Source organism: Aquila chrysaetos, chromosome Z, assembly GCF_900496995.4.
Source record: "Aquila chrysaetos chrysaetos chromosome Z, bAquChr1.4, whole genome shotgun sequence".
In the NCBI taxonomy this organism is placed as follows: domain Eukaryota; kingdom Metazoa; phylum Chordata; class Aves; order Accipitriformes; family Accipitridae; genus Aquila; species Aquila chrysaetos.
The window spans coordinates 15,938,997-15,965,222 of NC_044030.1; the positions used below are offsets into that span (position 1 = coordinate 15,938,997).

A 26,226-nucleotide genomic window follows, 5' to 3' on the forward strand; every position below is an offset into this window, starting at 1 on the left:
GGATCCCAGAACTGGACACAGCACTCCAGGTGAGGTCTCACCAGAGCAGAGTAGAGGGGCAGAGCCACCTCCTGCAGCCTGCTGGCCACCCTTCTTTTGATGCAGCCCAGGATACGGTTGGCTTCCTGGGCTACAAGCACACATTGCTGGTTCATGTCCAGTTTTAATGCTGACATTTACTTCACGCTGATTAGGCTTTAAAGTAAATCAGGTATCATGACACACAAAATAATTCATTCCTTTTAGAATACCAGTTTCAAGGAGCTGACTTTCAGTCTGTGATCCACACACCATTTAAGGCTCACAGGCTATACCTAGTGCATCTGAAAAAGGTAATTAAGAGAAGCAAGCTGCTGTCTATTGGCTTGAATTCGGTATACAGTTGTCTGCATCTCTAATCCCCATATATTTTAGGGGCCTACAAACTGAAGAAGGTTGAAAACCACTGCTTTTCTGGCCCTGACTGTACTTCATAAGCAAGACTTGATTGACTGAAGAATCCGCATCTGTTCTTGCCTTACACCATAGGAATCTTCCCTTTAGTTGGAGGGCCTTTCATACTCATGAAGCTGTGAACGCTTCTTCTGCCAGCCACATGCTGAACACACATGTCACTGAAGCCTCAAAAGACTGAAGAAAACTTCCTCCACAGGGTACCTGGACATATCCCAGCTGGACTGACTTGTAAGAAACCATGGCAGACCTGGCCCTGGGAGGGACCTCAGCAGGACAACGGCTGTTTACAGCCTTACTAGCAACTCCTCTGTGACCCTATCTCATTTCAGCCACTGGACTGAGATGATAAATTTGGAGCCATATACTTCCATATCACAGCCCATCTTTGAAATTTTCTCTCTTTGTACTGACTTTAGAGCAAGTACACAGAGACTTAAGTCCTAATTTGGTTATCTCAAACTCTTCCCCAGTGTTAGGAGTGATGGATCCAAGCAATGGTCTGATCCGTGCCCTAGAACTGCAACTGTGTTGACTGGCCCCTGCCCGTGCCATAGGTATGTGTTTTAAGGGAGGGGGAAGGGAAAATTATTAACTGTGATCTATTAACAAAGATCTATGTCACATGTTGGCAATGTGCCCGCTTAATGTGCATCTTATAAAGCTAGTGTGCTCAACTGATAGGCACTGTAGGGAAACAAGCACTTTCACTGTTCATGCTCTGCTGACACTGGAAATTCAGCATTGTTAATTCATCTCACAGCCACTCAGCTTACACGGGGCCTGATCAGAAAGCAAACCAAAGCCTTGCCCTTGACTTCAGCAGGCTTTCAGTTGGGCTGTTTCACTGCTCTGTTTGTGCTCCTGGACCAAACTGTCATGCAACACCTTTCAGGCCAGAGTGAATGTTTTTATTGCAGTACTATATTCTCTGGAGGAACAAGTTTTATAATGAAAGCACTGACACTGACCCTTAACTAAAATACAGCTTTAGATGCTGCTACTGCTCTGCCTTAACAAGTCTCCTATCAGCTTCACAGTAATAAAGAAGAAAAAGCCAAGTCTCGTGGCTGTCGGGACCATTTCAGTCACATTTTGCACATATTATTTTTATTCAGCCTATCTCTGCCAAATTTTAAAATCTATTTCACATCCTCTCTGAATACATCTGCTGTTGTCATGTCACTATAACTTCACTTGCTCTTTGAGCTACGCAAGCCATTAGATTTAAGTTATCATTAATTTGCCTCTGTGCATACAGCTCATAGGCTGATTTATAGCTTTAAAATAATTTCTGGTCATCAGCATCTAGGCCAATTCTATTCCAAAAGCAAAGAAGTCTGGCCTTTCCCTCTGTTCTAGGTAACTCTTTTCATGCCTATACGTGTATTAACTTTGAACAGCTATGAGTGGCCAGGCCCTGAAGAGGTCTCTCCTTCCCCACTTCTGCCACAGGCTTTGCTATTGCATGCATCTGAAAAGGAAAGAATTGTGCAGGTTTAAGCAAATCATCCCTGGTCAGGATCTCAAGGCTCAAGCCTATAATTCAACACACTGCCTGTGCTTGTCCATTATGCAGCACAAATAAAGCATGACAGAGAAGGTAGACTTTGAAAGCTCTGGATGTTTCAAGTGTCTCCTGCCAGCCAGCCCTCATTGCTGATCCATCATTTCACAGATGAAGCACTGCAGAGAGCTGTCAGTATTGCTGTCACCATGATGAATGAGGCCACTAGCTACAACTTTCTCAAACAATATATTGAGCTCAACTATTGTCAGCATTTATAACACCCCTCTCCCAAGGCACTCCTGGGCAGCTACCACTTTACTAGTTGCTTTGTTTATTTGAACTTGCTGGAGGGGTTCTTGGAGTAAACACTTTATGATTATAAATACAGGGAGTGGCTCATAGATAATAAAGTAGACATATGCATTTGCAGCAGTCATCCAGCTACATACAAAGATGATTAGAAATCACAGGCTCACCCATTTTAGCCATTGCAAACTATATTTTAACTATTGTACCCAGTCATCACATCTTTCATTACAAACATGTTAACCATAGCATTATATACATAGCCAGGTTTTCTAAACTCCCTCAGCACTGGTGTATCCGGTTCTGTGATCTGTTAAAGTATTGCCTTCACAGTAGGACAGGCTTAAAGCCTTTCCACTAGCTTATCACCCACTGCTCTCCTATGTCCACTTGTGGAATATTTAGTAAGCTGGAAGAGCAAACAGATCCCTGTTCAAAACAAGTGAGTTCCCAAGCTCAAAATAATTGGACGCTGGGGAAACATTGATGTATGTTTGCCCTGTTCCTATTTTTCCCTATACATCTTGTTTTGATTACTACTGAAGACAGAATACTGCCTTAGATAGACCTTTGATCCAGTTCACCACAACCATTTTTATAGTCTTTGCACTGAAGAAAATGATCTGTGCCCTTGTACACTTACATACTAGCTTGTGAGGTATGTGTACGTTTATACGGTTTTATGGTGTTACCAAGTGACACACTGATGCACTGATAAACTCGTCAGCATGGCTGAAATATTGAAGAGTTTCAAGTTTATGTGAACAGATATTTTTTGCAATAAAATCCTTATAAAATGGATTTCTGTATATGTTGGTCCCTGAATCTTTGTTGCAAGATATTTTGTTCAGGTAAGCACAGTAAGCACATATTTATTACTTCTGTTTATAAATAGCTAGCTTCAGAAGCAAAACTGAAATCATTTAATAATATAATTCTAAGTAAAGAATAATATTTTGTTGCATAATCCTAGGAGCTCAATGGCAGATCTCAGGTCCCTTGACTCCACCATAATGATCTCCCATAGCTGCTTTCAAATGTAACCATTAATCAGCAAGTACAAAATGTTAAGTGATGTATTTTGTCTTTGCTGTGGTTAAATGGAAGACAGAACAAGAGGAAACTGATCAACAGAAGGCTTGATTTTCCAGTTCTGAAGATAATACAATGATAAAAATAGCAGTAGCCAGCCTTCATTAGTACTCACATTTGTTTTTCGAAGGGACATCCATAAATCTTCTGCTCCCCTGAATCCCACTACTGAATACCTTGTTGAAAAATTTTCTGAGTCTGGAGAGGAGACAAGAGGGTGACTGTTACCTAAATCATCCCTGCTCAGGCACATCTTTAAGCCACCTCTTCCTGCCCTACTTCAGACTGCACCCATGTCTTGGCCCAAGGAGAATCAAACCATGTAGCTGGAAGGGAAAATGTATGGAGCCATCCTTCATGGAGAAAGGAAAAGAAAAGGGGTTTAACACTCTTTTGATCTTTGGAAGGATATGAAAAGGACCTACGACCAAATACAGCTCAAAAAAACAAAAACTTATGTATATGAGGTCTGTTCTGTTCAGGCTGGGATCATTGCCATTTTGTTTCAATGTACTGTAATCTACCTGTCCCTGACCCTGGGCAAGCAGGTGGAAGACACACCGCCTAGACTCCTACCTCCACAACTGCTGCTGACAGCTGAGGGTCACAGCTGCCAGAACTTCTCCAGAGGCATCCCTAGGACAATAAATTAGGCCTTTTCAAAATGCTGAGAAAAAAACTTATATAGCAGGCAAAGAAGCACTAATGATGAATACCTGCCATGCAGCTGAAATGAGGCCACAGGAATGAATGCCCCGGAAGGTGCTCTAAAGAAATAACCAAAGCCAATTAGTGCTGCATATGTCTTTTCCTGGGTTTTTGCAAATCTGCAGTACCTACAGTGCTTTACTGTGATATCTGAGCACCAACAGCGTCTTTGTCCTCAATAACTTCCTCTGAGGTAGGGAAGGAAATCTTCTCTAGTTGTGAGACTCAGACAGATTAAGGCTGAGACCAATCTATCTAAATGACACCTTTGATGAGTCCCTTAGGATCACTGTGACACTGTATTCAGGATCCCCGCACCATGCACAGACTTCACCATTTTAAGAAACCGACTTTTCCTACTCAGGGCAAAAACCTCCTTCTTTGGAAGCAGGCTGCTCCTCCACTGACTCCATAGTTGGTGCATCTTTGGTCTGGAGCTCATGTATGCACACCAGGTGCCTGCAGCTGAACAGGATGAAACTCCATACCAGAGGCTGGCCCAAAGTCACATATCCGTGAGGATAGCAGAGTAGAGAGTAGTGGTACGGCATGATCGTACCTGTTTATTCACTGTCATTCCTCCCCAGCAAACCCCCTGCCAATGCTCCAGAATAAAACCTGCAGGAGAGGGATGTAAGGTCTCTGCCCACAGGTAGAAGATTAATATTTCTCTAAGAAACATTTAGCTAATTTTCCAGGCATCAATATATTAAATACCCCCATGCCTTTTTAAATGTTCTGAGCCTGACAATTACCTACATGCCTCATCCACCTGTTTGCAGTTGCAAGCACTATTATCTGCTCTGGCAGACAGCTTGGGTTTTCCTTTTCAAGTCTATGGTGTCATCGCCTCAATGCAGTTTGAAAAGTACCAGCACCACTACAGCTCCTGAATAAGCCTAAGCTTCTTTGGGTCCTGTCTCTTTTACAGATCCCAAGGAAACACCATTCACAGCCCTTCCTTGAGTTCACTCACTTCTGCCCTGGCTGCGACATGAATGTTGGCATGTTCCCTGCCCCAGTGCTCCTTCAGAGCGATGACAGGAGTTGTCTGTGCCCTCTGTCCTCCCTCATCCCTTGACACTTTGTCCATAGATCTGTTTGGAATTCTGCACTTTTTAGAGGAACATTTTTAACACATTTTTTTCTCTTCACTCTTAAGATTACTCTTTCCCTTTTCTCCCATGAGTTTATCTGCCTTCCACTTGCACTTTCACAAGTTTGCATTGACTGCTGTGCCTTATGTGGTACCTCTTCCAGAGTTAGTATAAAATCCACCATCATCTTGTGTGGCAAGCTTTAAATTAAAACCTGAAGAGGTAACCTCTTTTGCATTTTTCTGATGCAACTTCAGAAAAAAAGTTGCTCTGCTGGTCCATTAGAGCCTCTTTGTAAAAGTATCCAATTGTTGTTCTCTCAGACTTTCCAGCCTTCAGTGGCACAGTGGCTAACTGTTAAGTATAACAGAAAAGTAATGAGAAACCTATATATAACACACAACGATGTGTTTTCCTCTCCCATTCCTCACCAAAGGGGCTAAGTTTCTTGGGCACTGCCTAAAGGAAGGAGAGCTGACACTCTCTTCAGTGCTCTGCACATGCAGTTTTACTGATGTTTATTTCTAGTTGATATGCTTCTTTCAATCATGCTATTCTTCACTACGTGCAACTGAAACTCTGGTAGAGAGAGCACCAGAAGATTGTGAAACAGTCCTGCTCCAGGCACAAACCCTTCTAGCAAGAAGAAAAAGCCACAAAAGTGTTGCTTTTCTCTAGCACTGTCCTAACTCCATCTGCCTGTGGCTACTTGCCACTGACTTACACATATAGCATGTTTCCCCAGGGTAGTGTCCACTATGGCAGGTTGCAGCTACATCTGCCTCTTTTCATGACATGTCTTCTCCTATATCTTTTCTGTTTGTACTTGCTCTGTGACTTATCCCTTTGTGTCACAAGCACAACATTCATCCTCCAGCCCCTGTGTAATATGCCTGGGATGTCTTATACATCCCAGTTAACCATCCATCCCAGCCTCACAACTCCAATTATTTGTGAAGCACTCAGGAGCAACAAATAGATGTGTCTTTGGCTGGTATCTATACTGCATTTTATATTTGTCTTTTGACTGTCAGCCTATCAAAGGGCCTGTGAAAGAGTACTGTAAGTTTATAAGTGAATAGGGATGCATAAATATCGTTGCAAGTGTAGATTATGCTTCACATTTCAAAGAATAAGTCCACATAAGATCTATCTTCTTGTCACAGGGAGTCTGCAGTTTAAGAGTGTTTTCTATGTCTTATGGGGGAAAGAATGTCATATGGACTCTTACAGAATCATCTAGGCAGCAGGTCCCCTGTACCCACGTCAGCCCTGTCCCCATCAAAATAACTCTTGTCCTGTTGCTAATGCTGTCATTTTTGCATAGGACTAGGTATCTGTCACTCCAGAGGAAATCAGTAAGGGCTGAAGACATGCAGTTACTGATGTTATTGTCAACATGAGAGAGTATAGGTGCTATGAGACAACCTAGCCAAAAAGCTGTTTTGCTGTAGTGGAAGGTAATGCATGCTAACTGCTGCTCAGGTTCAGATTCAAATTCCAGTGAAAGGAGTTAAAGAGGGATCTGATCCCAGAACATAGAAATCATCTTTTCTCTGTTTGTTGGGACAAGGACAAAACCCACCAGAAGATGCAGGAGTTTGAGGGAGTTTCTGAGACCAAGAAAGCATCCACCTTTCCCTCACCAATGTTCTGCATTTCTGTACAAAAAACTCACTCACCTGGCCCAAAGAAAGGACAGAAGTGTAGGAATCACCTGCTTGATGCTTTAGACTTCTTTGTTCCTCCTTGCACACAATTAAGGCAACTTTTCATCAAAGGATCTGCTGTAGTTACTTGCTTGAGCTGGGAGATTGAAAGATCAGCCAACAAGCAGAAATAGTCTGAGTAGTCAACCAAATAAATATGTTATTATATTTTCCTTGATGCTTTGAGGAAACTGGCCTGGACAGAGGTCAGAGCAGCGGTGAGCAGGAAAGGGTAGTTGGGATCCACGCAGCCAGGTGCCATTCCACTTTAAAAAAATAAATAAAAATACACACCATCCAGGCTCTTTTGAAAGAAAAAAATACAAAACTTCCTGTTGCTGCCTGCTTCAGAAACAACGTAAACATGCTTAGGTCCACACTGAAAGCAGTCTACTACCAAAGTACTTACATACACATCAACAGTAGTGCATGTTAGTGTGTGTGCATGTGTATACACGTGAGAGTATACATACATATGTCTATATGCATATATTTGTATAGATTAGTCACCCAACCAAGCATCTGTATTTCTCCATGTGTTGTAAAGAGAAAGGTGACAAACCCTTGAATTGTATCATAGTAAAACTCTTCCTACCCATTGTACAACCTACTGGACTGAGGCAGAATAAGAAAAAGGTAAGAGAACACAGAGATGAAACGAGAAAAAGAAAAACTGACATAACAATACTTCATCACAGTCCTGCAGCCATCAGAGGGACAGAAAGATCCCTCAGAAAGGATCTCATGAAGGATAAAGATAATGGAGGACTAATACTCCTTACAAGAGAGTGCAAGCCAGTGTTGCACAGAGTGGTACCGCAGACTCTGGTTCTGCTTTCCCTGAGGCAGGAACTGCAAGGAGCTGGGCTGCCAGGGACTATCAGAGTAGCATAAGAGTGACAGCAGTTGAGAAGGTCAGCGAGAGCATAGAGAGTTGGAGGTGGACAGGTGGAAGTGAGAGGCCAGGTTATCAATGGTTGAAGAAGCATCCTGGCAAACAAGTCCCAGAGTGGTGTTAATGGCTCAGCTCCTGAGTGCATGGAAGTATGTAAACAATTCCTGAATAAGGAATCCCCTGAAGCAGGTAAGTGTGATGGCAGCCAAGAGCTGAACTGAAATGCATGCTTAGTTCACAGGTATAGTGGCTATTTAAGCATTTCCTCCCTTCTGTCCTACAGCACCATTACAAATTAGATTCCTGCCCCCAAAACTGCAACAATAAAAGCCTCTGCTTTGCAATGCTATTCCAAAGAAGATGCAGAGCAATGGGTTGTGACACCTTCAGCTGCAGAGCTAATCCATCATAATGCACCGTAGCTCCTACGAATTGCTGCCCCAGGCAGATAATGGCAAGCATTTCCAATCATCCCCAGATGGCTAATAAGTGGCAATGGTTTGTAACCTGCATATGCTGGACCACCACAGCTGCTCCACTGAGCGATCTTGCAATATTGATGGATGCTCTTTTTGACTCAGAACATTGAACATGTTTAATAGAGAAGTATTGCCACCAAAACCATTTCCTTCTCTTCCTTTCCTCCACATGCCCAATTCAAAGGTCAGAAGTAAAATCAAGTTCTATCAAAGCTGTCTGGTTTTCTGATTTTTGGAACAGATATTTGTGCTTTCCTCTGACAGCTCAGTTGAAATATGCTGTCCTATGCCAATAGAAAGGATGGTTCTGCACATTAACAAGCAGTGAACAAGTGAAATTACTCTCACACCCTTACCAGAAAGTGTATAGGTTCTCTTTGTGATGGGGTACACATCTGCTGCTTTCTCTGTCCACAAACCTAAGATTTGGCTTTTCTCTGAAATACAAAGATGGCACACTGTTTACTTTTTTTAAAAAGCTGCTTCTTAATTTAATCTTTAAGAAAGCCACAACTGCATAGAAAATAGCCAACCATTATCACCACACTTGGTACTGTGTTATACATCATAATGTCTTTCTCTCATGGGCTGAAGACAACCCCATTTTCAAGTTCTGCTAGATAACACTTCAAAATTATTTAAAACAAAACAAACTCACTCCAATTACTTAAGTATGTATATGTGTGTGTGTGTATGCTTATTGGTGTATATACTTATGGTCACATATGAGTCATGGACAGTTTAAGAGCCCAGCCCATGGAGTCTTTAAATCTGCAGCAATCTTTCATCTGACTCCATCAGATGGAGTTGAGCCTTTACTTTGTTTTTAATTCTCTCCTCTTTAGAAGCCTTGCTGCCTACTACTACTGAATTTGCCCTAACTTCCACATTGCTTGCCCTTGGCATTGTTAACAGTCTGCATTCTCACTGATCTTTTGCTCTTTCAATGATTTTAAGGCTGAAGGGACTGTTAAATTGTCTGATCTGATCTCCTACATGACCTAGCCCGGAAAAGCTCAGCCAGGTACTTTCACAACAGGCCCAGGGACTCACATTTAGCTAAAATATTATCCAATAAGCACCTTGTCATAATCTGAGGACATCACAGGACAAAGAATTCACCACAGCCTTTTTGTGATAGTGTCCTTTGGGTGTCAGTATTTTAGAACTGAAAAGAGAGCCTTACTTTCATTTTGCTCTTTCCTACCTTCACTTTCTGTCAGCATTTTCTGATTTTTCTCCAACATTTTTGCATATTTGTAGTTTATACTTAATCTTCCTTCTTATATGCAATTATGTATAGTTCAATAAAACAGGAAAATGTAAGACTTTCTGCCTATACTGAAAATTCAAGAATGAGGAAAAAATCCCATTCTATGGTACTCTGTATTCAGAGACATCACTCTCATACCCTCTACCAGGGAACAAGATATCAAGACATACAGTCCTTTTATAAACAAGAGAAGTGAATGAAATAAAGTTTGAGCCAGGTAGGCACTCACTCAACTCCATGAACAATGTTGTTGAGTATGGTTGAGCAAGAATGACTGGACAACTGTTCATTGATTTCCACTAATAAAGACAGCTGGACTTCCAGCTATTGTAATTCAACATAGCACTGTAACCTTCAGGAAAAAAAATTTCACCTGCTAATTCCTAATGGCACACTGATGAAGTTTAACCTCCCATTCCTTCCTCCTCAAGTATGTTTTTATTTCAAGGTGTTTAGAAAATACATTTAACAAAGACCTGTGAAATACTACATACAGGCAGAAATCGTCATCGGAAAAATACGAGGAGGAAAGCACATAGCATCTCTACAGGAAGGAAGGTCAGGATTACGGTGAATATATTGAGCACGATTTCATGCATTTCTGTAGGAAAGCAAGCATCATACAGGCATTCAGAAACAGGACTACAGCCAAGGTGACCTGTGAATGCAACCTTGTCCTCTGGAAGTCTGTGTACAGTGTTGCATCACAAGATTTGAAAAGACCAATTTAAAAGGACCCAGAGGATCAGTGAGATTAATCTAGTGAGTAAGAAAAGAACAAACTGAGGGTAGTTTCACCTACAGAGGAGGGACTTAGTTGTCTTCAGCAGGGCAAAGAGCTATTGCAGAATAAAAAGGAATAGTTTGTTCTATAGTTCCACAAAATGGGACAAAAAAGTAACAGTCTTAAGTCAAAGAAAGGAAAAGCCAGGTAAGACATTTGTGTAAATCCTGCTGAGGGTGAAGATGGAAAAGCATTGGCACAAGTTGCCTGAAGAGGACACACATCTCCATCACTGGAGGTTTTTAACAGAGTAGACAAACACCTGCCAGGGATGGTATGGGTGCAATTAATCCTGCCTCAGGCAGAGGGATGGATGGATGACCCCTGCTCTATACATAACTGGAATCAAAAAAAGCTAATAAGGAAGAGACATTGGAGTCAACTGCACTTACTCTCCCCAGTGAGTTCCAGATCACATTTGCTTGATTTTCTAAGTCTGAAATACATGTTTGCTTGTATAGCAAAAATCTTTTGTACAGATAACTTATAAAGCATTTCACATCATGGCAAATTACAGCTGTAAATGCAAATATCAGTAATATGTGGAGAAAGATTATAATATAGCCTCAAGGTATCATCTGGAGTCCTATCTGCTTAGCTTATTGACAAAAGATGAGCTACTCTAAACTGCCATCTTAACTGCAAATTAAGCTGTGTTCTTTCTATTTGGAATATCATTGTCATTCATTAAGATTCAAGAGCTGGAATTTTAACTTGTGATTTTTTTTGATGGTTCATAGGGCAAACCACCAGAGCTGTCTTGCCACTGTGTCACTATTCCTACTGAAAATTTTAAAATGAGTCAGAAGATACAAGGATTGATGAAAAGGAGGATGAATAAATGACAAAAGTCATGCAACATAGATACTATTACTTAGAAAACACAGAAAGAGTGAGAACAAAGTCATTCCAAGTGGCCAAGCTCATTTCTTCCCAGCCACAGACTGTAAAAAACAGTATAGGTCTACTGCAAATTGCAGTGTTGACATACAGCACCCAAAAATCTGTCCCACTGGTTTTATCTGGAGTTACCCAAGAAATGCATTTAGTCTATTGGTGGTAACCAGAAGTCATTGTATGGTGTCATTTGCCAGCCAGCCACACTTAAAAATGTTTCATCGGTTTTGATTTTTGTCAACAAGCTGAACTGGTAATGGCTATGTGAGAAAGCAGAGAAAGCCACACAAAATAGCTGCCAGCATCAGGCAACAAATCAGCAGGACTAAAGACAAAGCCACAAGGCTGGTTTTATTGGTCTGAATATATAACATTGCTGTTTAGCAGTAGTAATGAGAATAATGGTGTGGTTTAACTGACAAACCATTAATTGGAAGTTTATGGTAGCCCTTAGTTCTCTATTCAAATCTAATCACAGATGCTAGCTAGCACCATTTTTAACAGTTCAGCAGACTTGCTTTCTTGTACACACTAGTACTAGGGAGACCATACCTAGGATATATTTTCCACACATTGTCCTGAACACAGTTAAAATAGCATTCATCCATAGTCTCAATTCCAGACTATAGACCCAGGCTTCAAACGAGTTGATAGTAGTTCAATGGCTTCAAGCTGTGCCTTCACTTGTTACTTGGCACTCATTTGCATGATTTTATGCATGATGACAGGAACATGCAAAATATATCAGGATACAAATAATTCATTTAATGTTGAGCATATAGGCTAAAACCAACATGGCTAAAGATGGAAAGATACCATCATCACTGAGCTGATGTAAGAAAGGAGTCCCTTTTCCAAAGACAAATATTAGCTACAAGAACACTGGCTGTTAAATTCTCCCAGCATATACTTACAAGAACTGAATAATACAATAATAAAAAAAATTACTCCCAATAAACTATTATTAAAGAAGCTGAGACATTTATAACATCCCAGTTCTAAGTTCAAGAGTGTTCACTTAAAGGAATGCTTGCGGGAGGGAAAACACTCATCCTTTCTGATTTCTGGAAATGGCTTATAGCAGAAAGCTGCAAATGAAAGGATTCATTTTTTAATAAGGCATTTATTGTTCCCCAGAAAGGGTTAGGTATTTAATAGAAAATCAAATTAAACCCAAGTACATTACCAAAGTAACCTAATTAGCACAATTTATTTCACATGCCAGAAAACAAGTAGGATCTCAGGTGTTCCTGTTCTATGATAAACAGTTCAATTTAACCTACATATCTTTATATAAATCACCAATGTAAGAATACTCTAAAAGCAAAGATAGAAGGAATTTGTATGCTCTGATCTTTTGTTGTTTTGTTAAAATCTCTAAATAGCTCGGTTTTCACGCCTCATCTTTTATTATCATTAGATAAGCCCATTTTCATGTTTACCGTAGATGTTAGAACCTTTTCTAAACGTTTTGCTTGGACTTGCCATACATGAAACAATAGTCCCCTCTTCTGGACTGAGGTGAAGTTGCACTTATTGCAGAGAAACCACTGCAGAACAGAATTCCTGTTAATTTGGGGTTTTTTCCTAATTAAACAACTCTACAATAACAAGAAAAGCCTTAAGGTCTATACACAAAGAAGTCAAGCACATAAAGAAAGAGAGGTGAAGAAATCAATGAAGTATTGGATTGTGGGTTTTTGCATTCGATTTCAGCTGAAGGCACTGATAGCTACAACATCTGTAAGTAAGGATCTGTCACCATTTCAATAGTGAAACATGAATTCTCTGGAATGCATTGACTCCCAAACTCTCTGTTGTTTAAAAAAAACTGTACAAATCACTGAATTGGAAGGAGGAGTTTATTTTAAACAAGTGTTTAATTCAAGGTCTTGTGCTTTTGGATCTGAGCATGGATTATATAACCAAAGACCAGCTACAGACTAGATTAGAAATAACCACCCACTGAAAGAAGAAACACTAGACAAAGGAAACTAACTTTTGTTCTCTCCCAAGTTCCAGACTTTTGTTTGCGAAAAGCAACCCAGAAGAGTAATATATACAGTATGGAAGAGCTGAAACATTCAAGGAACTTGCAGCTGAAGACAAACGGCAGCTACAGAGTCAATCTTCCAAAGAGATGGTACTGAAGTCCCCTCCAGAACAACACATACAGAGGATTTCACACTGCAAGCCTTGCTTCACAGACCTTCACAACTCTTGCCTTGGCTGGCAAGGAGAGCCTGGGAAACTTGACAGCCTCTACGGAGGTCTCCTTCTGCCCTGAGAAAAGCAGAGGACGGGAAGGTGTGAGAGGTGCTTCCATGGCTGTCATGCAGCCTTGCCTCAGCCTGCTTTCCTCTGAGGGGCCACACAGGGAAAGGCTCTCTGGCAGGGGATGTCTCAGTGGAGATGCCAAGCAGCCAGACCTCAGGAAAGAGGCCGGCCAGGAGCCCACAGGCGTCGAGGTCAGGGCAGCTCCCAGGGAGGGGAGAGTTTTCCACCCAGGGTGGGGCAGGGTCTCCAGTGGGCCCAGGGGGTGAAGGACCTGTGCTCCCTAAACAGTCCTTCCTCCTTCAGGCGGTGGGCAGTGAGGAGGGGCTTCAGGGTGCACAAACTTATAGGCTGGCTTCCTGAAGTGCTCCGGGGGATGCTGGGTCCCTGACCAGTGCCACCAGCAAGCCTCCAAAGGAGAAGGTGAATCTGTCAAACACCACTCCTCTGCCGACAGCCATGCTGCCCCAGTGATGTTGGGGGCAGTGAAGGGCTGCTGCAGCGAAAGCAACATCCCCTCCACCTAGACCGGGAGCCCATGCATGCCCACCCTTTTCCTTCTCTGCCTCGGTCTTCTCCTCCTCCTTCCCTTTCCCTTTCTCCTTTCCCTTCTCCTTGCCCTTCGCCCACGCCACGGCCCCCACTTGCCCGTGGCCCAGGGAGGCAGGACCTCATACCTGCTCTGACCTGCTCTGACCTTTTGTTTGCACAAGGTACACGGGCTGTTCACCCCCCCAGCAAAATGTCCTCAGTCCTCCAGATGTGGTGCAAATGACGGGCGTGTCACAGCTCAGGGAGCCTCTCCGGTGGCTTCAGTCACCACCTCTCACCCCCAAGGATGCTGCCCGGCACTCTTTCCCTGTGGAAGATTTGAGGGAAAGTGTCCAGGCTGGGGGAGACAAGAGAGAGCCACGGGGTGCTGCAGGTGCCCGGCAGCAGCCCCCGTGCCCTGCGCACGCAGCAGCACCACTCACGTGTCCTGGAGAGCCGCTTTCTTCCTGTGCTGCATGACCAGCTTCATCGTCTGGTGGTCAGGCCCCACAGCAGAGGAGGTGCTGGGCAGCAGACAAGAGCGCACAGCTCCTGCCTCTCCCTGGGGAGCGGCAGGAGCAGAGCCCTGCCTGCACTGCCGGCAGCAAGGCCCGGCCTCTGGCCACGCGCTATCCTGCCTGTGGCTGTGAGGAGCCGCGGACTGGCAGGGACCGCAGTGGCAACGGCATCACCCCGTTCCGACTTGAGCCATCCCATCGTGAACGCCGCCAACCCCCTCCTGATCGCAGCCGAGAGGCATGGGTCTGCGGGTACCACGAAGGCACCGTGCGGACTTTGTCCCTGGCAGTGACGGCCCCGACGGCAGCCTCGGGGCCCTTCACCCCGGAGGCCACCACCCCACCTCCTGGCCAAAGCTCCCGTGCTGTGACCCTGGAAGCTGACCTGGTGAGCTCACCTCGGCACAGGGGCTCTGGGTCCCTCTGCTGTGCCACCAGCAAGCCTGCAAAGGAGAAGCGGAGGGCCACTCAACACTGCTCCTCTGCTGACATTCCCCAGGCTTTCTTGTGCTCCCTCGTGCTGCCCGCATGCCTCCTGCCTCGGAAGTAACACCCCACTCCACGCGGGCAGTAAGCCTCTGCGCGCCCACAGCTCCTCCTTCTCCTCCTCCCCTCACCTCCATGCCCATGCTCTTCCTCCCCAGGGCCCTTGCCTGCCCGCAGCCGAGGGAGGCTGCACCTTCTACTTGCTCCGAACTGGTGCCTTTGGTTTGCACCAGGTACACGGGCTGTGCACCCCCGCAGCAAAATGCCCTCCATCCTCCAGATGTGGCGGGGGTGGGAAGTGACTTCCACTGACTGCATCTGATTTTCATAGCAGCTTCGCTCAGGTTTCTTTTGAGCCGGTCTTCCTCACTTCCAGAGACTTGCAAATCTTCCCAAAGAATCATGACATCCCTCTGCCCAAAAAAGCCAGGGCCAAAAGCGCTGTCACTGCCGGGGTATGAGCTGTTATGATTCACCTCCGTAGCCCTAAAAACAACTAAATCCCTTTTCACCCCTCTTCTCAGATGACAGGCAGGCATTCTCATCGGCCACTCACTTTTTCAGGGTCCTTCACTTCCTTAAAAGAGAGCCCTGTATTTGGCTTGAGAAGGACTGCACTTTCAACTTCACCTCCACCAAAAGCAGTTGTGGGCTTGTGGGCAGTCAAAATTTTGTGGCTGTAGAAAACTGTGTGACACACCTCAGATCAGAGTGTATCCAAGCCTCAGGAACATCAGTGTATTCACAACTCCTCCTTCGAATTTATTTTCAAGTAGTTTCAGCAGCCATGGAAAGTAAAATCAGTTCCTTATTTTGCAGCTGTAGCATCCATAAATGCTGCTACTTCCACCACTTTTCAGACTCCAGCTGGGACAAAGTGTCTTTGCTCAGTGTCCTTGTTCATGAAAATAGTGCTTGAGCATTATTTCACTCAAACCTTCCCAAAGAAGCTGCCTCACAAATCACAATGGGTATATTAAACATTCTTTTTGTTAAAGGCTCAGATAAATTCACAGGAAAAAATTCTGCAGGAACATCTTTGTGAAAATTGAAAAGAAGAATCCATGGTCCCAGCCCCTGGCAAAAAAGCTTCCTGCAATGATCAGATTGAGTCAAAACTCTCCAGCCTTATGCACACATGCTAGACTTGCTGCTAAAATACACCTAAACATTTTGCGTCACAAGAAGATACACAGAAACTGACATAGAAATTAGGCTTTCCAGGCTGCATTAAGTCAAAGAAGTTGATGGGTTCTGTAAAGGCTATCAGTAAGCAGTAAGGTTTGATTCAAAACACATTACCTTCACATTTACGTGATTTTACGCTACAGACTAGCTCTCAGGTTTACACACCTGTGTTTTCTGTTCCTTACTCAAGCTTGCTCATATGTCCACTTGTGTACCGAGTCCTGCTAAGATATGGAATCAGTGCAAAGATTTTACTTAGGCATGTAAAACACAGAGACCTGAAGCTGAGCTAAGGTACTGCTGATATTTTCCCATAGACCTTGTGAAGTCTGACCAAATATATCCATGTGGGTCAAGATGGTGAAAGTATAATACATCAGATTAAACACTAAGCGGAAGAGCTCTGTAGCCAGAAGCATAGTCACCCACTATAATCCAGAGGGAAGAATGTAACAGACAACATTTAAAGCAGATGAAGGCCCAAGCTTTCTCCTGTTAAAAGGAAATAAAATTGTTCTGACTCGAGCCACCTCTAATGCCCCTCACCCGTGCCTTCCATATCTGATGGCTGAGTGCTGGGAAAGATGCAAAACACGGATAACTCCTTGTGCTGTTAAGCCCCTTCCTCTGTGGATCCTCAGGGGTGTTTGTGGTTGCATCAGAAGTAACTGGATGTGCAAATTTCTGCTGAAGAAAAAACATGCAAAAACAAGGGAGAAAATCGGAAGAGGAAACCATCTTGACCTATGCATACACTCATTTTAAGAACTCGCTTAAACAGGTTATTGTGCATCATTCTGTTGTAAATAGGGGTTTGAAAAGAACTGGGCATAGCATTATTAGCCACATTGTGACACTGAAAAATGAAATTCAGAAACTTTTGTCCTGTACTGCACAAGGAGCTTATTCAGGAGAGTTTTCTTTGCTGACAGAAGCAGCAATTGTCAGCGGCTCGGAGGAGCACAGTTTTAAGCGTGGTAGCTCCAGCCATATGGCCTTAGTCCCAGCCTTGTGAGGGCCAACAAAAATGGGTTTCTTGGGTGCATGTGAGCCACTCAGGACCACTAGAAGGAAGTGACAAGCAGTAAGTAGAGGAGAGTACTGTCCACTATAAGGGTCAGAAGCCCCATATCTGCTAACGAGATTTATCATCTAGGGAGGTTTCCTGCTTGCCTGGGGCTCTTGTTAAGGATGCTGTGCAGAGGCTATGGAGGTTCGGCTGGCCCTCTGCTATACAGTGCTGCTTTTTCATGTATGCACCAAAGATACTGCCGGGGTGATGTGAGAAGTATCAAGTGTGACTAGCAGATTCCAGGGGCACTGCTTAAGGGCATGGGCACCCAAGTGTTGGTTTTCTCCATTGTGCCCGAGGAGGACTCAACAGATAGTGTGGGTGAACAACTGGTTGCACAGCTGCTGTTCATAGCAGGCTTTTGACTTCCATGAGCACGGTAGCCATGGTGAGAATCTGAAGAGTTTATCATCGACCTAAGGAGAGTGAAAGCTGGCAGAGAAGAATGGGGACTGCTGTGGTGGATATCTGCTGTATACCTGATTAGGGAGGACCAGAATAGGGAGGACCATGTTAGGGAGTACTTCAACACCCTGGATGTATACAAGTCCGTGGGGCCAGACGGGTTGCACCCAAGCATGCTGAGGGACAATGTGGCTGATGGCATTACAAGGCCACCCTCAATGATCTTTGAAAGGCGATGACGACTGGGAAAGGTTGCAGATGACCAGCTCTCAGTCCTGTCTTCAAAACAGGCAAAGAGGAAGATGCAAGAACTACAGCCCAGTCAGCCTCATGCAGTCCTTCAGAAGATGGTGGAGAAAATCCCCCTGGAGAGCATTTCCAAAGGCATGAAGAATCAGAAAGTGCTCAGGAGTGGTCAGCCTGAATTTCTGAAGGGAAATCGAAAACTGTTTACAAAACAAATCCGAAGCTGTTGAACCTCTGCCTTAGTGACCTGCAGGATGGGACAGAGTGCACTGTCAAGCAAGTTTGCAGAGCACACAAAAGCGGGAGGAATGGCGGGTGCAGCAGATGGTTGTGCCGCCCTTCGGGGGACCTTGACAGGAGAAATGTAGAACAGGGCAAGGAGGAATGTGATGAAGCTCAGCGAGGGCAACTGCACAGTCCTGCATCTGGGGAAACGTAGCCCCATGCACCAGTATGCACTGGGGACTGCACAGCTGGCAGGGAGCTTTGCTGAGAAGTTCCCTGGGGTCCTGCTGCACAACAAGGTGAGCTTGAGCAAGCAATGCTGGCTCACTGCAAAAATGGCTAACAGCATCCTGGGCTGTATTTAAAAGACCATTGCCAGTGGGTCAAGGGACGTCATCCTTCCTCTCCCCTTAGTGCTGGTGAGGCTGCATGTGGAGGAGTCCTGAGTCCAGTTCTGGGCTGCCCAGTACGAGCAAGTTGTGGACAGACTAGAGTGACCCCAGCACAGTCTCTGAGATCCTGCTCCAAAATGGTGTTGCGGTGTGCCCAAGAGGCCATTCCTGGCACTAGGACTTTGCTCCAGTGCCTCCCTGCAGCTTGCAGCCACCCCGCTGCCAGGGACGGATGCTGGCCAGGCCAGGGACAACAGAAGTGACCTGCTGCTTCTCCCTGCAGAGCAAACGAGTGGGTGTCAGCTCCATGCTCACTTCTGCTCACAGCTCCTTGAGCACACCAAGGGCACAGACCCTCAGGGTGGAAAACAAAATGACAACTATTGCGTAGGTCTGAGTGGAGTTTATTTTGCACCTGGCAGCTGGCCTGGAGTAGATGCTGAAGATACGATGTGTTGCAGCTCTAAATCTAGCAGGCAAGTAACACTGCAGGGCTGTGTTTCGCTCTCTTTGTGGTTCAGCAGCCATAATCCCAGGACAGCAAAGGTGCTAGAGGCTATTCCACTGCCTCCCACACTGACCTGCCTGCTGCTGCCTTTTCCTAGGCTTTGCTCAGAGCAGTGAGCCTGTGTCAGCACCAAAGGAGCAACACAGTGCCCTGGGATGGGTCCCAGCCACCCTCCCCAGCACGAGGTCCCTTACAAGACAGGGAGGTCAGGAGGTCACAGTGCCCTGATTGCACGGCTGGTGCACAAAGTTCCCAGCACAGACTCTCCAGGAATTTCCACCTTTTCTTTTTCCCTAACGCTGGCCTAAAACATGTTTTATCAAGCAAAAATTACATCCTGAATGCAGCCATGAACATTTCCATGCCCAAAGCTGTGACTGATCAACAAACCCCTACAGTGGAAGGAGGCTCAGAGAAGATGGGCACAGGCAATGCACTCATGATGCTCAGGGAAGAATACAAGGTGTGACCATAGAAAGATAGACTTACCTCAATGGAAAAGGGACCCGGAGGGTGGCTTTTGCTTTAGATTAATTGCCATATCAGTTGAGTGATCAACTGGTTGAGTAGGTGGCCTGACTTAATCAAAAGGTATGAATATCTTCCCTAAGCCAGCCAGACCAGCATGGGGCTCAGCCCAACATGAAGCACAAAAACTGAGCAACCAATGAAACAAACTTTGAAGACAGCTACAGGCTTGAGCTGGCTTCAACGCACATATTTCTTCCCAGTGACTGCAGATACCCAGCATCATGACAGTGAGCATATACAGACCAGTAATGGGAATTTCATTTGTATAGTGATCCAGCTGGATGTTGCAACTGCTATATTGTGCTTGTATTGTGATTGCTGCTTTACTCTGCTAAATCAAAATCCCATCTAACTTCAAACGTCTTCAAATAAGTAAATTTGGTGATAACACATTAATCCCTTCTCATGTGGGCTCTCTAAAAGAGCCTGGTCAGAGTGTATTGGACAAGAGAAGCACTGGGACTGCAAGGCAGCATGGTCAGGAAACCCCTCACCACATGGTATGCATCTCCAGGGGGGCTCAGTTTACTCAAGACAACATACATAGCAGTGTAACGCAGAATGGTTTGAAATGGCCACCCCTCTGTAGCATCAAGGGCAGATGGGAAAGATGTGAGAAGACAGGCCCATGTGCTTAAGACCTGTTACAACCTGTAAGGCCACGACTTCGTGCCAGCAAGAGACAGCAGGTGATACTCCTTTCTGACCTTGATTCAGCTTAATTTTTAGTCACTTCAACACTGCAATAACAATAAGAAACCAACAACCTTGCATGTATCAAAAAGTAAAACTCTAAATATATTTATTATTCAGTTACAATTGCTTTTCATTGCACAATTTTTTTTTTATCCCCATGTTTTACAGTTTTTTAGAAAGCTGTTAGGAGTTTCAGAAACTGTTAAGATGATCACTTAAGTCTATTTAGGCACAGTTCATTAACACATAACCCCATTTCCTCCACTTTTTTTCTCTGTGTGAAAGATTTATGGTTGCATTTAAGCTCCAAATTGAAATACATTTCACAGTCTACGCTTTTACAGGCATACTGTCTAAAAAAGAATTTTTGATTAAATAGTCTCGACTTATCAAATGTTGCCAGCAAAGCCTAAATGAAAGCAACTTCTTTTCCGGAAATGCTGAAATCAACACAACCCTAAGATAAGAACCATGGTGGCCAACCATTTTCTATGCTAACCAGTCATAGGATAACAAAGAAAGAGTCCTCAAGAGGATTTAAAAATCCCCTGGAAAAATTGCTTTAACTTGGAAATAATTTAAATAATTTATTCTGTATGAAAAATAAGCAAAAAAAATCCAGCAAATAAAACACATATGGTGACAAAGAAAGTGGTGTATCCCCCGGACTGCTGAGGCTGTGTCAATTGCCCTCCCTTCTGATAAATGATAGCATGAAAACCAGACTGTCATATCCCTGGGGCTACACTCTGTGAAAATGGCTTTGAAGTTTGAAGCTGTCAGGCCTGTTTGACATGGCTGAAAAACCATGAGCTTCTCAATTTCTTACATAGCTCTTCTCTTTGGTGAGAAAGCCTGACCACTTCTGGTATAAGATTCATGTGTTTGGATTAAAGCTCTGTATCTGGGGTGAGCTGCTTTTGCATGTAACTGCATACTGCAGGGTGTTCCCAGGGCACAGGAAAGGCCATTCTAGAGGATCTGAAATGAGCTGAAGCTTGTTTCAACAACTTTGTTATTAATATCTTATTTTTTACAAAAAGAGTAGTCTTAAATAAGTGACTGATGCTAAAGGACTCTTCCTGAAGAACATGAACAACTACCCCCTCTCTGTAATGCTGCAGAAAAAAACCAATAATGTCTGTGACTTTTTAGCACCCACATCTGTTGTTGCTATTTAGAAATGAATTAACTATTTTTGAAAGCTGGGTGAAGTCTTTGCAGCAGAGCAGAAGGGATGCCAAAGTCTTTGTGTGATTCTCATATCAGAGTATTCAGTGCCCATGAGCTCCCTGCTGGCTATTGCTTTCAAGGATAACCAGAGGGGCATCTCACATGAGCACAGGCAGTGCACAGCCTTTAGTACCCTTGCTAAGGAGTCCTGTTTGTGGCTATGGAGACTTTTTTTTTTTTTTTTTTTTTTTTAAGACTTTGGGAAATCCTTAGGCTTCAGGAACTAGCAGGGCATAGTATTCATTCCTACATGTGTCACAACAGAAGTGCACAGTTACAAGTTAAACAGCGGTTGCTTGCTCTCCTTGGGTTTAAGACATCTCCATAAGCTCTGCGTTTGGGGCAAGGAAAAACATTCCCCCTCTGGTGCTGCTGCTGTACTCAGACCCCGGGGCAACTGACAGCGTGCTCTCTTGCCCCACACTGTGGGAACAAATGAGAGGAGAACCCCAGGCACCCACCAGCCAGGCAGCCCAGCTCTACACTCTGCAGACAGACTGCATAAAGCTGATCACAGGCGCCAGCCCTGAAACCAAGCACAGGACCAGCATCCTGCTACTGCTCCTGTCCAAAGGGCTGTGCAAAGGGCTGGGGAAGGCAGTGAGCTAGAGAGCTGGTGCTGAAGGGCCTAGATGAGTGTGGCTGCAGGGCTTGGGGAGACAGGGCAGCCCTGGAGGATGCAGGGGGCTGGGCAACACAGCTGGGAAGAGGGAGCCTGCAGCTGTAGGTGGCTGCAGGCACAGGACACGGCACTGGCACCTGGGAGTTAAGGAAGCAGCAGCTGCTTGCAAAAGGACGAGCAATAGTCCAGCAACTGGGGGGGGGGTTGTTCATGACCAGCCATGGTCCTATAATACCCCTGTGGTTGACAGCACACTTCTAGCACCATTGATGAAAGGTATGCTGTGGCTTGGGGGTCCAACTGTCCCCTTGTCCTCTTAATCCCTCTTGGCAAAACCCCCGCTGCCAACTGTGCAGCTTTAAATGTTGTCCTTATTTGTCTGATAAGCACCGCAGGACCATGGCCCCCCGTTGTCTGTGGCTGGTCTTTGGCAGAAGGGAGGAAAGAAGGCCACTGACTCAAAGGATCCAGAGACCTCTGCTGCACCTGCAGCTTCTCTGGTGAGAACCAGGCCACACCACCGCTCCTTTAAAGTAGGGCCTCCAAACACCAACTCTGCTTTACCTATCACAAAAGTGCTGTCCCTTGGCAGTTCCAGTGCAGCCTCCCCGTTGGAGCAGGACTATCCCCAGCACCAGGTCAGGGCAGCCACGGTTTTGCCTACCCCAGCTGGGTAGCTGCAGTGCCGAGCCATGAGGCGAGAGGGGTGCATGAGGATCACTTCTGAGCTTAGAGGTGCCTCCAAAGCTCAGCTGCAGAGTGGTCTCCTAGGGCAGGAGAACAGCAGCCACAGGAGCTGCACTGCTGGGTCCAGGAGCAGGAAAAGAAGGTGGCAGCTGCCTTCAGTCTCCCATCCTCATGTCATGTGGAGAGGCAGCAAAACAGGTTGTTACTAGAGCTTAACAGGTGGCTTCTCTGGGACCAGAAGAGCAAGATTTTCCAAAGTCTCTCACGAGCAGTAACACATGAGCTTCTGACATAAGTGAGCGGGCAAGCAAGGGGAGCCTGTAGAAGTGCAGCAAATTCATCAATAACCATCTGGTGATGATTAGGGTAATGTGACCATCACAAGCTAGGGAAGTCCACGCTGCCTGAAGCATCAATTTTCCCCCCAGCAAAAAAAATAAGAGGAGTTATCCACAGAGCCGGAGTCTGCTCCAGTTGCCAGGGGTGCAAAGAGCTGCAGGCCAGCACCCTCAGTAACTGCCTATATCCATGTAGAGGTTTTTGAGCTCCAGCTCCAGCTGTTTAATTTGGATATCTCTCTGGTTTACCAGCTCACGTAGTCTACGGATTTCTTCCTGTTGCCGGTAAAACATCTGCAAAAGCTGTAAGAAAAGTCACATTTTACTTCATTTATACTAAGAAAACTCAGACTTAACATGTCAAATGCCACCAGTCCTGTCACATCACTTCTGAGAGAAACAGCATCTAAGGAGGAGGCTTTCAGCCAACAGACTGAACATCAACAGTGCTGCTGCTGACCACTAGCCTGGGCTACGAGTGTGGGTGTTTCTCAGTGCCATTTAGTAATGCTACACCTGCTTAATTCAAGTGAAAAGATCAGAAAAAAATAACTTTTATACCACTGATCACTCAAAGAGAGCCTAGACACAGAGGGTATTTGAAGTCTAAATTCCCGGATCTGCCACATCTCCTACTCTGGCCTTGGGCAAGTCCTTTTACTTCTCTTTTTTTCCTGTTGATCATGCTCTGTCCTCTCCAGTTGGGACTAGCATGGCCTTTCACTGTGCATGCAATGGAGCACCCAGCTCTGCAAGGGCTGCATCTGTAACCTTGGGCCACCAGCTCAGAAACGTGCAGAATATTCTTTTTCACACCATAGGGCAATTCAGCTGTGGAAATTCCTGCCCATCAAGCTGCAGATGCTAAAATCTTGCAGAGCCAAAAAGGGGACCTGAGCACAGCTGTGGGAAGAAAATCCTTCCAGGGTTCCCAAAAGCAAACAAGCTGCATGTACTCAAAAATGTCCCTGAGCTACCAGCGACAGGGGGCTTGCAAATCACCACAGAGACCTACCACTGTACAAGCTTTGGTTACTATACAGGGGGGGAGCTGGCCATGGCTCAAGACAGATCATGGAGCTGCCAGGACCTTTTCTGGAGCCATTCCCAGGAGCAGGCTGCGACCAGCAGCCAGCCTCAGTGGCACTGCACTGCCAAGCTGTCCTCCAGCAGTAAGCCGCCAAGGCAAGGGCAGAGCCAGCCCCTTTCCCAAGTCAGGGTCCACAGTACAATTAGGCACTTAAGACTACATGGATGCATCACGGGCCAAGGCAGCAGGGTACCCTGACTCCTTCCACAGCTGTCCCTGTTGCCTCACTGGGCTCTCTGAGTGCAACTCTCATAGAAGGATTACACTGCATAAACCCCCTTCTCCAGAACCTGGAGATCACAAGGACCTCCTTGTCCCCACCCAGCCACCAGGCAGGCCTGTACTACAAGAATGCCTAAGAAGAGGGAATACTGATTGCTTCCTCCTTTCCAGACCCCCTCAGCTGGGGTGCTGCTGGGCCACATTTCTACTTCCTGTGTGGCAGCCAGGGCATGCAGAACTTCTGCCCCCACAAAGAACGAAAAGCTTGCACTGGCCCACATCTGCAAAATAAACCCTCCCTGGATTCTGTCACCTTCTGAACGACACCCCTTTGCCAGCAGCTCTGGGCTTCCCCCCACAGCCCCAACCCTTCACCCCAGACATTCATACCTCATTTTCAGTTTTTGGTGGTGGACACTCAGATAGGTCAAAGCCATTGGAGAGGTGCGTTTGTTCATTTTTCCGTAATTTCTTCTCCGGTTGCAGCTGTTTTCTGCTGTCTTCCATCTCACTTCGCTTCTGCATGTCCGCCAGTGGCAACCTTCCTCCCTGACCCCGGTGCTGGCTCAGGTCAGTAGTTTTCCTGAGTGGCTCTGCCTCAAGAAACTGCGGTAAGGAATTCACAGCTCCAGAGCCTGGTCTCAAGGATACCAAGAGAGGCCCTAGGAAGGGAGGCAGGTGATGGGTTAGCACTCACAAACCACACCCAGAAATCAGCTGCAATTCATTCAAACAACCTGCAGGGATAAACATGGAGGCACTTGACTGGAGCAGCTTCCAGAGTTCACAGCTGTGAATATTTTAGCCACCAAATTATTTTAGCTTACAGCTGTATTAGTTATGTCTTTCCTTTTCCTCCCATCCTCTTTCTCTGGCACTAAACGGACCAGAGAGCCAGTGGCAGCTTACCCAAGCCCTGGGGAGCTGAAGGGCTGGGGAGCTCTCCGTGTGCTGACCTTTGTTAAATCCGTTCAGCCACTCTTGTGCTGTCAGCGCTGGCTGGGCTCCTGTGGTCAAGGGGTAGATGTCTTCCTGGTACGACTCTGACTGCAAGCAAACAAAAATCCAGAGTCACTAGTCAGTCAGGTTTTGGCTTAGATGGACCATACTGGATTGTTGTGGAGAAAGAAGTTTGTTCCACCTCAGCACAGGGAGTGTCATGAGCACTCACCAGCATGGACATAAAATCTTCTCACCTGCCCTAAGCCTCTCTCCTCCTCACCCCAAATCAGAAGAATTGTATCTGAAGGCCTATTTTAACTCCTGCCAGTAAGGTCTTTACACATCCAGACAACAGACTGGGGGAAGCTGGTGACACAGACTAACCCAACTCTCATGAACTCAGCATTCCTGGGGATGAAGAAGTGGATAGGAAGGACGGACACAAGTCACAAATCATGAGCTGATCACCAGCTGGCAGAAATTGGCCAAGGAGATAACATTGGAGGAACATGCCTGACTAATAGTTGCAATGAGCACTAGCTCTGCTGCCTCTCTGAATTTAAGGCACTCATATCTTCCAACGTTAATGAAAGTACAGGGCACAGTGCTGACAGTTCCAATGTACCTTTGCTCACACAGTCACATGGGAGCTACCTTGGCTAGCTACAGATTCATGACCTGAGTCATTCTCTAGCCACACCAGCTCTGAGACTTACTTCTACATCGCTCTCAGTGCAATGGGTCGTGTCTTACATGCTGCAGAGCAACTGTCTGTAACATAGCTGCACCCACTGGGTGGAGACCTGGGAACCCATCG

General features: G+C 45.4%; 1 protein-coding gene and 1 long non-coding RNA gene across 7 annotated transcripts in view; both read right to left on the bottom strand.

Annotated features, from left to right (window-relative positions):
• Nucleotides 1-13,047: 13,047 nt before the first annotated feature.
• Nucleotides 13,048-14,787, bottom strand: LOC115337144. Its single transcript, XR_003922038.1, has 2 exons — nucleotides 14,452-14,787; nucleotides 13,048-13,486 (listed from the first exon to the last, which is right to left on the bottom strand). It is a non-coding gene; the product is annotated as an uncharacterized LOC115337144 (long non-coding RNA).
• A 5,589-nt stretch (nucleotides 14,788-20,376) lies between these two features.
• The window catches only part of CORO2A (coronin 2A), a 55,049-nt gene continuing 49,199 nt past the window's right edge, over nucleotides 20,377-26,226 (bottom strand). For all 6 annotated transcript variants that reach the window (XM_030004605.2, XM_030004608.2, XM_030004604.2 and 3 more), the window contains 3 exons: nucleotides 25,424-25,514; nucleotides 24,858-25,129; nucleotides 20,377-23,458 (listed from right to left, as the gene is read on the bottom strand). In XM_030004605.2, coding sequence (XP_029860465.1) covers nucleotides 23,327-23,458; nucleotides 24,858-25,129; nucleotides 25,424-25,514 — 495 coding nt within the window. In that variant the 3' untranslated portion in view covers nucleotides 20,377-23,326. The remainder of the gene's footprint in view (nucleotides 23,459-24,857; nucleotides 25,130-25,423; nucleotides 25,515-26,226) is intronic.